The sequence below is a fragment of the Rhododendron vialii genome, chromosome 6a (assembly GCF_030253575.1).
Source record: "Rhododendron vialii isolate Sample 1 chromosome 6a, ASM3025357v1".
Classification (NCBI taxonomy): domain Eukaryota; kingdom Viridiplantae; phylum Streptophyta; class Magnoliopsida; order Ericales; family Ericaceae; genus Rhododendron; species Rhododendron vialii.
In genome coordinates, this window is record NC_080562.1 from 35,030,740 (window position 1) to 35,044,259 (window position 13,520).

Below are 13,520 nucleotides of genomic sequence, written 5' to 3' on the forward strand. Positions count from 1 at the left end.
TTTGGGCCATATGACTAATGAATCGAGAGGTGAGACCTGGTCTTATTTTCCTTGGTCCAAGTCCTATCAGACCCAAAAACAGCGCTACAGTCACCGAACCAAAAAGCGGTGGCCCGCTATCGCTCGCTTTATGGGGCCGGTTCCGTGCTCCGCACGGATGATCCGCACCTTTTTTTGGTTTGGTGACTGTAGACTTTCTAATCCCCTCCCACGGGTTATCCGGATCCGGAGACTGGATTTAAAACAAACTTGATTTTCTACGGAAGAGAAGTTGGGACTTTTGGACGATTGTGATGGCTCACTATATCCTGTAGTGACTTTGCTCACTATAGGGTCTCCAGATCCCGGGTTATTAAGGAGTACTCTAGAGAACCGTGTCATTTCACGCTTGCCGTGTCTGGTCATGCATGTCTAGCCTAGTCCAGTAACAAGCATGTGTCAGTGCAAGACGGTTTGGATTTTGAAATTGTCGACAACTTATGAATGAAGGAAACAATTTGAGGGCTTCTGTTATTTGGACGAAAGGAAATGGGCCCCAAACATTGGACGGGCAGGTTTAAAATACAGAATGGGCCAGTACCTTCCTATTCTTTGGACTACGTACTGGATCAGGCCACCCCTTAGGTGGATAATCTCTTTTTTCTTTGGTCTTCTGTATAATTCATTTTCTTGGAAGAAGCTCTCGATTCTCTTCCGAACGGTGAAATGGTGAATCTGTTTTAAGGATAACGTCTGATACACATGCCTTGGTTTCATTTTATCGATTACGTGTTTTGTTTCGTAATTTTAATTTGCTATCTGTTTTACTACTATTCTTTTTTGGTCATGGTTTGACTACTACTCTATTAACAGATATATACTACTAATATTGTCTCTGAAACTTGGTATAGATCTCCGTTCTCTGCATTACATCTGGACTTTTAATAGATAAAATTATTTCCAAAAATTGTGTTTTGTATTTTAATATATAATGTGATCTCTTATATTTCTATTCTCTGTATCTCTCCTAAAATTATTGTGATTTATTTAGTAAATTCTGGGACTCACACTCCCGACTGAATTTCAACCACATTTTGATTGAAGTGATAACATGACCAAATTATGGAATCACACACTCTTTGTTATATCTACTGAAATACAAAGTAGTAGTTCATATAATTATTATAATTGGAAATCAGAAAATCCAACCAAAAAAAGAAGAAAGAAGAAGTAATTTGGCACTGGAGTTGCGCTAAACTTTCAACTTAAATTTTATCATTTTTTTGACCTTCCATTTTTCTCTCTTCAGTTCACTACCAGTTTTTTTTTTTTTTTCCCTTTGTTGGTAAATTAAATCTAGTACTCATGAGCTTATCATAACCTTTTTAAGACATTCAGAACTGACAAAAATTTGTACTTTGGCGATAAATTCTGAAAAGCATAATTCCCTGAAACATCGTACTGTACTAACGCCAGAGAAAGATTCGGTCGTACAAACCACAAAGTACAAATACTCCGTAGTATTCCAATTTTGTTTAAGAAGGGCTTAATTAGAAGTAGCCGTGCTACTTGCAAAGACCATGTGCACCGACGGGTACACGGGACCCACTCCGGGTTTTACAAGGATTATTCGAGTCGTTCAATAATTTTAAAAAATATTGAGTGGGTCTTTCAAAAATTAACTCAGTTTGATATGTGTAGATACTCAATCCAATCTTTTAAGTATTTTTTTCATTCAGATTACAGAGATCTTGTAATTTGAATAAAAAAATAGAAGATTGGATCGAACACATATATCGGATTGAGTTGATTTTTCATAACCCATTTTTTTTAATTATTAAACGGCTCGGATCATCCGTGGGAGACATGGAGTGGGCCCGCGTGCTTGCCGATACCCCATCAGTATGCACATCGTCAGTCCCTTTAGCTTTTTCGTTAAAAGTTGATGGTAAATAGGAAGCGAAATGATATTTCCCCGGTTACTCTATAAAATAATATGCTTCGAATCGTTTATTTTATTCACTGGTTTTGCACCATTCAAAAGTAATATTCATTGAGATATTTTAAACGATAAAAAAATTTAAAATATTACCATCCCGAAATCTTACTGATGGGCTCGTCGGGCCCACTCCGGCCACGGACTGCCTATCTGAGCCATCCAAAAATTCTAAATAAAAAAAATGAGTGGCTCCCGCGAGAATCAACGGCATCCGACGCATGTAGGGTGCTAGATCTAAACACCCCATTTTCGTATATATATACACGTTCGATCTAAACACTCCATTTTCATATATATATATATATATATACGAAAATAGAGTATTTAAATCGAGCACCCTACACGCGTCGGCTGCCGTTGATTCTCGCAGGAGCCCCTCGTTTTTTTTTATAGAATTTTTGGACTGCTCGAATCGGCCGTCCGGTAGCCGAAGTGGACCCGGTGAGCCAGTCGGTATGATTTCAAGATGGTACAGTCGGTACCAATAGCGGGACTCAAATAGGAAGGAGACCCACTATGGTACCAATCACTTTAGGTAACAATAACATACAAATGACGTGTGGGGCTTTCTAAAGGGTTTCATATGGATGATCTGAGCCGTTCGATAATCTTAAGATACTTTTTTGAATGACCCCGTAACAAAATCACCTCAATTGAATATGTGTATGTTCTTGATCCAATATTTTTATTTTTCATTCAAAATTTCTAACTTCTAAATAAAAAATTGAAAAATTGGATTCAATTCTTACATATATTCAGTTGAGCTAAATTTTTAAGACATCACTCAAAAAAAAAAAATTTAATCGGTGACTAAGTTGTCGGTACCCTACTGCCCTTAGCATTTTTAATAGAAAGTCCATTTTTAATAACATAACTGAGAGACTGCATTAGTGAGCGTTTAACCCTCTAACTTTCAAGTATTTTTTTCCGACAGTCAGAGTGTCCGAATTAGTTTACGCACACTTCAATTAATCTCTTCATTGGTCCGGTCTAAAGAATTCACAACAAATTACATTACTTTCTTGTGGCCTGAACTAAAAAATCGAATTTTGGTTGATGGTATGGAGAGCAAACCCACCAAACAACCCTAACTTTCAATTATGGTTATAAAGCTTATAGCTTCATCAGGTGGTCAAAATACTGCAATAGCGATCATTTCAGATTAAAACGCACAAGTTATTTTGAAGATACTAACTCATTATGACATGCCAAAATCTCGTTGGAGGTTGTATCAAGATGTAAAAATTGAGCATTTTTAAACCTGAACTTTTGGGGAGTAATGCGGGGTTTTCTAAGCTAATTTGCGCGCATCTCGGACTAGATGCCCTTCTTACATCCATTTCACATACTTACGCGTTGGAATGTGGTGGCTCCAAAGAGTTGCTGATAAGAAGAATCAAACTTAAAACTTTAGGGAGGAGAAAACCCGGCTAAGTTCGAGATCAGGACCACACATCATCTACTAACCTTCCAGCCCTCTTTTTGGCGTCCTCCATTGTCAAAGAACACAATACATCAACTATACAGTAAGTCTAGAATCACACCCAAAGACACGCCCGTTTATTATCTATTATTTCTTTAACAGTTGTAACTTTTAGATGGATATGATTGTTATGATGTATGTGTTCTCGCTCCTTTTCTGACCTTTTTCCTTTTAAAGGCCGAATGATTACATTAAGGTAAATGATAGATGATTACTTTTGTTGAAACATTGATTTGTTGATCACATGGAATGGAATTTGGACTGGACCCACAATAGGATAAATATGTTCCAAGCATAAAAAAAGGGAGTGCATGTCATTGGATCCACAAATCTTCAAAAATCACACAAGGGTCCACAACCATTTATCATGTCTCATCTCTATTTTTTTTTTTCAATATGTCAGTGTGTTCGGGCCAACTTATGCACATTTCGATTACTTCCCCTCCCTGGTCTGATCAAAAACAAATCTTCAAAAATCACACAAGGGTCCACAACCATTTATCATGTCTCATCTCTATTTATTTTTTTCCAATATGTCAGTGTGTTCGGGTCAGCTTATGCACATTTCGATTACTTCCCCTCCTTGGTCTGATCAAAAACAAATCTTCAAAAATCACACAAGGGTCCACAACCATTTATCATGTCTCATCTCTATTTTTTTCCCCAGTATGTTAGTGTATTCGGGCCAGCTTATGCACATTTCGATTACTTCCTCTTCCTGGTCTGATCAAAAACAGGTCATCCACGCATCACAAGAGATTTCTCTCTTGCGGCCTGACCCCAAGAAAGAGAGTTTCGAACTCAGAATATATGGATTTACAACTCATCCATGTTACTACTTGAGCTACCCTAGGGATTATTTATCATGTCCCATCTAACACTTGAGCATCAAGGACCACATCAAGAACAAGGAACTCTGACCTCACTAATCTACATGTCAACAATCTCATTGGCTAGCAGAGAACTCTCCCACTTTAATTTGCATATACTACTATATTCTTGGATAATACGGATAAGGACTATTTGAAACCAAATGATTGATCTCTAGTGAAAAAGACAGTCATTGTAACGTCCAAATTAGAGTCTCACCACTAAAAATTGCAGTTTCTTCTGTAGATTGTAAAAATACCAAAATTAAATTTCCTTCTTTTATTTTTCTCCTTTATCTGACACTGAAAAATAATTGCACACCAACCACAATTATGGACTCTGATTCCGCAATCAAAGGGGTTCAAGTAGCAGCAAAGACCCACAGCCTAAAGTAAAGGAGCATATTTTGAGACTATAAGGACACAGGTACCAAAGTTGCATCATTGTAATAGACCAGCCAGTTCAAAATGTTGATCGTCCATCTACGAAATTAACGGTTTGAATTTGTTGATAGTATCTTCCCGGTAGGATTAGCCTCTTACCGGAAAAAGTTTTAGACCATTGATCGTCGAGATAGACAGCCGAGATATCGGCCATTTGGTCCAACCAACATAAGGACTCCGAGACAATCCAACCTCATTATTAAACATATCTATTTCAAGATGATTTTTTCTACTGCGATCGTAAAATACACGTTTGTTTTAAGGTATAGATCACGAAACGAAAACTAACTTCACCAAATAACTTGAACTGTGGACAAAATCACTCAAAAAACAGATTAAAACTGAAACTGTCTAAAATAAAAACTATTATTAGCATCTGGTTTCTGGAGTTGCGGAGATCGCTACATATTTTTTTTCCAGTCCTCTTAGCAACCCTGCATACTGCACTAGTTCCTTTCTTAAGCCATGCAAAGAAAACTATACTTACATCCTCTGCTAAAAACCCTCAAGCTTTCTTGCTTGCTTCCTGTGGTTAAGTTTACTAACATCAACAAAAAAGCCTCTTTACATGTATCTATACCATATGCTTCTTTTTGCTTCCTCGGGATATGTTATTTCTCCTCTACTGGATATGAACAGGCAGCGAAATACCGACTGACGAGTCCGAGACTATCTGATGGAAATGGGAAAAAGGAAAGAAAGATGTAAGAAGAGAGTTTTGTGTTTCTGTGTCCAACCTGTTGAAATGGCCTTGAACTTCATTCCTCTATCTCTATAGTTCTTCTCTGTTTCTGTCCGAGTCTATGTCACTGTTGAGATGCCACTCCCTATTGGAGCTGCAAATGGGCTGTCTGGAAGATTAAGTCCTTGACTGCTGCAACATTTGCAGAAGCAAAGCAAAAACACCAAGGAGTAAACGATCAGTAAGCGGTTGTCTCCGGTCCTTAATATACCAGACAGTCCAAATCTCGGCCGCCCATCTCAATAGTCAATGGTCAAAATTGGTGAAGTATCTTCCTCTCACCGGTAATATTGAGCTAGTAAAAGATACTATCAACAAATTCAAACCATTGATTGTCTATGTCAACAGCTGAGATTTTGGACTGTCTGCTCTTAGTCCAAAGCCAACACTGGGAAGGACCCAATTCCTAAGGAAAACAGGCCTGTTTGGTATATTTTGGCTGTTTTCTGCTTTCCTTTCCCAGAAAACAGATAAAAGCTTGGCTTGACAAACCATTTTTTGGTAATTTAGTTGTGATACCAATGCAATTTTCAGAAAAGACCAAAAAGATTTCTCCCTGATCTCGGAAACCGTTTTTCCCCAAAAAAATGAAATGAATTGAAACAATTCCCAACTTTCAATTATGGAAAAAACGGAAAATGAAAGAATAACACCAAAACAATACCATACAGACACAAAGAACATTTAAGACGTGAAATCTAGCTTGTAAAGCACATACTATTTAAATACCTCTCCTGGTCATCATAACGGGTATTTATGAGCCTAACTTTGTCGTCAGCGGTAGAACCATCCCCAAAAAAATGAAATGAATTGAAACAATTCCCAACTTTCCATTACGGAAAACACGGAAAATGAAAGAATAACACCAAAACAATACCATACAGATGCAAAGGACATTTAAGACGTGAAATCTAGCTCGTAAAGCACATACAATTAAAATACCTCTCCTGGTCATCGTAACGGGTATTTATGAGCCTAACTTTGTCGTCAGCGGTAGAACCATTGTTCAGCACATCCAGCATATAACTGAAATGGTCAGCAGATGGGAAGTCTGTTTGTTCTGCACGCGCTGAAGTGTCCAAAAACAAAAAGAAACATCAAAACAGGAACGATATAGACAAAATGATTGGGTACGCGTGGATGCAAAATTATTCGATTATGTATTGTTATGTATTGTTTCAAAACCTTTAGGCAGCTTCAACTCATCCATTGAGTAGCCAAAGTACTGGTGATGGTTTTTGGCTTTGGGTGCTAATTGCATATCTGAGAGATGCTTTCTCTCTAGTTCAAGTGCCTGATGTTCTTCCATAAGTTTATGCCTGATTAATGTTGAATTGTCGCAAACTTGAGGCACTACATAGAGAAATGGCCAACGGAATACTATCAAACTCGAAGACCAGGAAAAGAAATTATACAAACGAGAGAAAGAGATGTGCATTGTTTTCATAATATTCCTCTCACTTGAGTGAAGCTCAGGTTCTTGATCATCAAAGGGTGAGCCATTGTACATGGAGTGCTGCATTTTGTCCACATATTTCCTGCACAAAATCGTAAATAACATGGTTTTTCACTTAAATGCCTTTGATTAACGTAATCTTCATAATTTTCAGGAATAGTTGAATAGATTTTATCTACTACCCGACTAGTTGACCATGATGGGATTCGTCCCCGGGGTTAGTAGGTAAATGGGCCAGATTCTGAATAACTAAAAAAAAAAAGACACTATCTTCTTCTTATGTCATTTTTCATAACAACTTTAGTATGAGGCTACATCTAGTTCTCAATATACTGAACCATGTTTTCTTTTTGAACTTAGAACCCGTAGCGATTTTTGAACACTGAACCAAAATTTGCAAGACAAACACTTTACGTATTAGCAAGTCGTGAACACTTAACTTATTAGTTAATCTTAACTTATTAACTACTGAGATTTGAGGTAGAAACAATCAAGCAGTAAATAAGATTTGGCGATTGCTTGAGTAGTATCTGTGTCATGAACTTGACTAGTGGAAGAAATCAAACATTGCGCGGTACACAAATTCAAAGAATGAGATACAAAATCCAATGGAACTGCCAACTCAAAAAAAGTGTAAAATAACAAGTTTCCCTCTTTACAAAGACCAAATGTTAACCTGTCAATAAGCCTTGACTTCTCCCTGTAAGGTTTCACCAGAACACGAGCACCGCATACGAAATGAGGATTTCCCTTTGTCAAAATCTGCTTGACTGTCTCGGCAAAAACAAAGGTCACAAACCCAAACATCCTCTTCTGTTGGCAAGGAATCCTCACATCTTGAACAGGCCCATACTTGCTAAAGAGAGGAAAAAAAAAAAAAGCCAACAATTCAACAAGGGAAAAAAAAAGTTCTAAAGCGAACAAAATAATCTCTTGGACCGTTTAGTAAATTTAAATCGTGCCAACCACGCTTACTTGAAGTAGTTGGAAACATCTTGCTCCGTAAATGTGCTCTCAGCTGGAAAAGTAAGATAAATCTGCCGAGAACTGGCATCAATCCCCCCATGATCACTTCTTTCCCCATTGAACTCCATATATTTCGGAAAATCTTCAGCCAAAATTACCGAATGCTGGCCATGAGGTCTGCATGCCAAAAGTATGAACAAAGAATCAAACCAGCGAACATGAAAATGAAATAAACCAAGAAATATTGAAATCCAACATTCCTACCTGTCAATAAGACGAATGTTGTTCTTCAATCGAGCAAGAAGTTTGGTAAGGCTATAGCCAGCCTTACCGTGTCTCTGGCTCTCAGTGAGGTAGCCCTCAGCCTGCAAACTCTTCCCATATTTCTCATAATACAACATTGGCAAAGAGGCAATCGAAACAGGAAACCCTCTCCTTGATTTCAAAAGCTCAGTGATTTCCAACTCTAACTTCTCAAGAGACCCAGGTGAGAAAAAATTGTCTTCATTATAAAACACGCTTGAACTAGGGTTGTTGAGCATCTGAGAGAAGCTTTCTGGGGTGGGGTGGAAATACCTACAGTTGTTTCCGTGCTTGCAGAAACCCTTGATATAGTAATGGCAAACCTTGAGAGGAAATTCAGGCAAGCTTGGAGACCTCCTGGTTCTAGGGCCTAATGCCGGTTCTGGGCAATAGTAATTGCTGCTAGAGAAATCCGAACCAACAGAGTTATCCAAACGATCTTCCAGTGATAGAAACTGAAGTTGGTTTTGCAGGTGGTAGTCACGATTGGCAGCTGAATCAGCGTAAATGGGTGGCGCAAATTCCACAGTATAAGGATGGTTAGCTCTTAGACTAGCAGGCGATGAGAAGGGGCGAGATGGGGATTGGGAGAAATGCACGAACTGTAGGGGGATATCCAAGGGCTGGTTTGGGATCAACTGAGGTGGGGAAATGGGAGCGGAAATTGGTGCTGTGGAGGTTAATCCAAGGCGGGTTTTGACTTTGTTAATCAGAGAGTGGAGCAAATTATCCGGGCTGAAGGCCAGACGGATCATGTCGCGATCAGCATTCTCTTGTATCAGGATATATCCGAGGATTTTAGAGACGTTTTCTGGCTCTAGTTTCTGGATCCTATTGTATACAACTTTGGTAGACTCGGGAAGGTCCATCGCCAAACCTTCACAAACAAAATGTATATCTGCATACATATTACGTGCTTATAAATCAAATAAGTACCCAAAGAAAGGGCATACATCAATGACACAGGCTAAAATATGGCAAACAAGCGTTCGGCGATTGTCTTGACAAAGAGAGAGATTAATAAAGCCAATGAAACAAGGTGAAATCTAGTAAACAATGTGATTGAGAAAGAAACTATTAGAATGTATGTCCATAGATTATAGAAACATCAGAGAATCTAAAATTTTGCTTGTTTTTGTTATATCGAAAAGGGAAGGCCATGATAGATAATGAAAACCCATGATTCTTGATCCATTTTATTAGAGTGATTGCTTTGACAACATTCACTAATTATTCCTAGTCACGAGTAGCAAAGCGAATAGATGGAATGGTCCCTAAGCTACAATGTTTAGGCCATAAAATGAACATGAGTAGGACTCATCCACAAAGCAAGAACAGCATCAGTAAGGCAGATGAGTTCCTTTTTTTTTTGTCATTTCTTTCCCCTTTGGGGTAAGATGAAACACAACAAATTAAAGAAAAAACGCATGAAATAAACCCACAAAAATAGTATGTCAAATCAATGTTGACCGAAGGAGAAACTCGAAATTAAACATGAGATCTTTCTTCTTTGGCAAGACAAAGTTGGAGAGAAATCCCATGTTCTCCACAACCCAATTGAACTAACCTCAATAAGGATTTCATCTCACCTCACGCAAACGCGCGGGAAGGACTGTGGGAGGGGCCAGAGAGATTAGTCTGGATCATCAACACACTCTTCTTTCCAAAAAAAAAAAAAAAAAAGATTTCACGACCTTATATGAAGAAAGAATAAAACTCACAAATGAGCATTTTTCTCAAGAAAAAACCTTCCAAATCTTGATCTTCATATATAATTGTTCATTTTGGGTTTTGAATAGAGAGATAGATACAGAAAATATATTGGAGACCGTGCAGGAGCTTTAAAGCCCCAAACGAACAAGCCCAAACAACCCCAGTTTCCACCACAAACTTACGATTTAACAGAAATCATTTTTTTGCATAAAATTGAAAGAATGAAAGGGGGGAAAAAGTACTCATTTTTCTCGTTTCACAGGACCAACAACTTCAATTAAAAAATATCGAAACTATTAATAATGTCTCAACAACATTTTCCGAAAAACCCCGTGACCATGATCTATATTTTCTGTAATAATTCCCCATCTCCAATTTCTTTTTCGCCATTTGATAGGATCTATTCCCAAATCCTAGGCAACAAACAAATCTTGAACATGCCGATGGAAGCCCAAGACGCCAAAGACATCTGAGACACTGAGAATTAATTGAGCAAAACCCATTAGAAAGATTACAATTTCCAGAAGAATTGAACATTGGAGAGAGAGAGAGAGAGAGAGAGAGAGAGAGAGAGAGAGAGAGAGAGAGAGAGAGAGAGAGAGAGAGAGAGAGAGGGTTAACAAGAAGTTGCATGTCGAACATTTCAAAGATGGAATACATATCTAAAACTCAGTCACAAAAAAACCCCATTTCAAGATTCATTCCTAAATTCACAAGAACACAAAAAAGAAAGTACAAAAGGGGGCACAAAAATGAACACGAAAACATTTACCTACCAAATCTCAGAGGCCTCTGAACACTGAATCAATTCATGGCCTAAAACTCCTCAGTGATTAATCACTCCTCTCTCTCTCTCTCTCTCTCTCTCTCTCTCTCTCTCTCTCTCCTGGTTTCTCCCCTGTGTCTCCTAGTTTTTGCTATTTCTATCCTCTTCTATTCCACTAGCCTAAACTACGCCCTCAATTCTGCCCAAAAACGACACCAGTCTAAAAGCAAAGTGACAGAAAGGATAGATTTTAAAGACCGCCTTGTCTTTAGTTCAAAATCAAGCACAGCTCACTCTCCCCTCTCTCCTCTCTCTCTCTCTCTCTCTCGCACATGTTATCTAACGCAGTTATAGAAGCAGAGACCCCACAACCAAAACCCACACACCCACTAAACAAACTGACATGAAAACGTACGTACAGATTTTGTTTTTAAAAATCGAGAAAAAACAACTCTTGGTTAGTACAACTTTGTACATGATCATGTTTGGAGTCGTTCTATGTTCGTAAATTCTTGTGCTTTAAATGACTCTTTTCACACGGTTGAGTTCGGAACGGCCTTTAAAATTGTATTTCTTTCATGGTTCAAATAATTTTAATTTTTTTTAATTTGTCCAAGCATTTTAGTTACTCGATTGACAGAGTCTATATGTTAAAATCCGTTATGAAATTTGAATGATTAATGGGTCATACCTGTCGTTGCAGAGATTTGCGGGAATCCCTACTATATACAAGGAGTCAGTTGAGCTTTTGGGTTTTGCTACAGGGAAATTACCAAAATAGCCTCTTCCAGACCAGTTTTGACATTGCTAGCTGGCTTTCTCACCCTCCCCCGCAGCGGTGGTGGCGGAGGTTCGAGCATTGTTGGAGTTCAGGATTATGGATAGTATCAGTGCCGGTCCATCCCCAAGGTCCAAGAGGTCGGGGCCTCATCTCAAAATTTTCAAATTTTATGGGCACTCCAATATTTTTACTGCTTGAGTTTGAGTAGGACTCTTTTGATACTTTTGCTTCTAGAAATGCAACACAACACAAGTAATATTCAAGTGATACTCATGCGTTCTTAAGATAATATATATTTTCCTATTTGAAAACTTCGTATTTTTTGTTTGTATATAATGATTAGTAGAACTTTTTATTGGTTTGGTTTTCTCATATTGTGATTGTTGTTATAAAAATTGTTTAAGTATTAACTCTTTAAAGACATATTTTTGTTTATTAGGCCTTGGGTACTAAAAACCCTTGAGCCTGCCTTGGATAGTATCTGAACCCTCTGTGGACTAATATACTTACACCCTGCTAACCCCGCCGATATATACAATATTGGGATTGGCAAGAAAAACTTGTTGGCTTTGACGTGGTAAAGTGGATATTTATATATATATATATATATATACACACACACAATAGCATATACTCGTGCCTAAATGGCATATCAGAACGTAATACTCAGCTTAAATAGACACATTTTCCAAATTTTAACCGAGATATTGAACGGCTAACAAGTTGGCTTAAATTCACTCAGCTTAAATAGAAACATTTTCAGGCGATGCCTGGGCTGGGGATAAAAGACATCAATCGCCTTGTTCTTTCTCGTTATGTATCAGTTAGATGATTAATTTGGCTTTTTGGCTTTGTCCAAATTATCTGTTATGAATTTCATTGTGTAAGTGCCGTTGGACTTTATCAATGCAGTATCTCTCACTTTTGTAAAAATAAAATAAAAAAAATAAACACGTTTTCCAAATTTCAAATGAGAAACTGAACGGCTAACAAGACAGCTTAAATTCCAATGTTCGGGATAAAGAGAATTTGAATGGTTTGTCTGTTATAGAAAATATTAATCTTCTTTTAACCGGATACCTGAACCAATTTGTAAGCATTGACTAATTTCCGGACGGTGAAAGTTAATGATCGGACAAAATCATCGGTGGCCTCATGAGTGTGTGGCCTTTTTTGGAATTATTTTATTGTGATTTTCCAGGTGGACCCACTCCTGATGCTGAAGGTGAAAATCATATTAATCAGCATCTATGTATATAGTATATACCCCAGAATCTAGAGTCCTAGACATCTACAAATGAGAGATTATTCAATGTCGTAAGGTATTAGGTGGCGATGTCACAAGTCTCTCCTCGTCATACATTATTGTAGAGTTCTCATACTTAGCTTTAAATCCCACAAAAGAATGTGATTGAGGAAAGGCCTAGGACACCATATGTGACCGTGTCTAAGAGCATTGAATAATTTTTCGTCACAAACACTGTAAAAATAGATCTGCTATGCTCCTCCACATACTATGATATTTCTTTTTCTTTTTTGTTAAATGCTTCAAATTCTATGATTATGAATCACTTAATTGGGACCCATATGCTCCATATGGACCATATCAAAATCTTACCTGTTAATTTCGAGGGTTCCACCACTCTCGGAATAATTATTCAATGTTCTCTAATATTTCATTGAGAAAAAGTTATTTCCGGATCAACCGGACAAGGGGCTGTCCGGACAATCCCGTATGGGACCCATTCGCGCGTTTTTTTGAAAAATCCGAACCATGCATCTTGTAGGGCTCGTAAAATAATGTATTTATGCAAAAAATCAGTTTTGTCCGAACATTAATAGGTATGTCAAAAGTTGAGTTTATACACGAAAAAATGGACGACCGTGATCTGTCAACTATCTTTAAAGTTAAATTGTTCACTTATGGTCGTCCATTTTTTCGTGTAAAACTCAACTTTTAGCGGTTCAGATCTCTATGCGCTCAAATTCAATCCGAATAATCCGTGCTGAGATGAACGG

General features: G+C 37.9%; 1 protein-coding gene across 5 annotated transcripts; it reads right to left on the minus strand.

The window, feature by feature from the left end:
* Positions 1-5,122: 5,122 nt before the first annotated feature.
* Positions 5,123-11,050, minus strand: LOC131329851 (zinc finger CCCH domain-containing protein 18). Of its 5 annotated transcripts, none has more exons than XM_058363251.1 (8): positions 10,731-11,050; positions 8,203-9,139; positions 7,948-8,115; positions 7,649-7,828; positions 6,978-7,054; positions 6,702-6,869; positions 6,459-6,585; positions 5,123-5,645 (listed from the first exon to the last, which is right to left on the minus strand). In XM_058363251.1, exons 2-8 carry the CDS (start codon positions 9,108-9,110, stop codon positions 5,576-5,578), a joined length of 1,698 nt encoding a protein of 565 aa, XP_058219234.1. In that variant the 5' UTR covers positions 9,111-9,139; positions 10,731-11,050; the 3' UTR covers positions 5,123-5,575. The 5 variants fall into 5 exon arrangements, with proteins under 5 accessions (XP_058219234.1, XP_058219232.1, XP_058219230.1 ...); XM_058363249.1 differs by having other exon boundaries at positions 5,123-5,648; positions 8,203-9,118; positions 10,731-11,049; XM_058363247.1 differs by having other exon boundaries at positions 5,123-5,648; positions 10,731-11,049.
* Between the last annotated feature and the right edge of the window lie 2,470 nt (positions 11,051-13,520).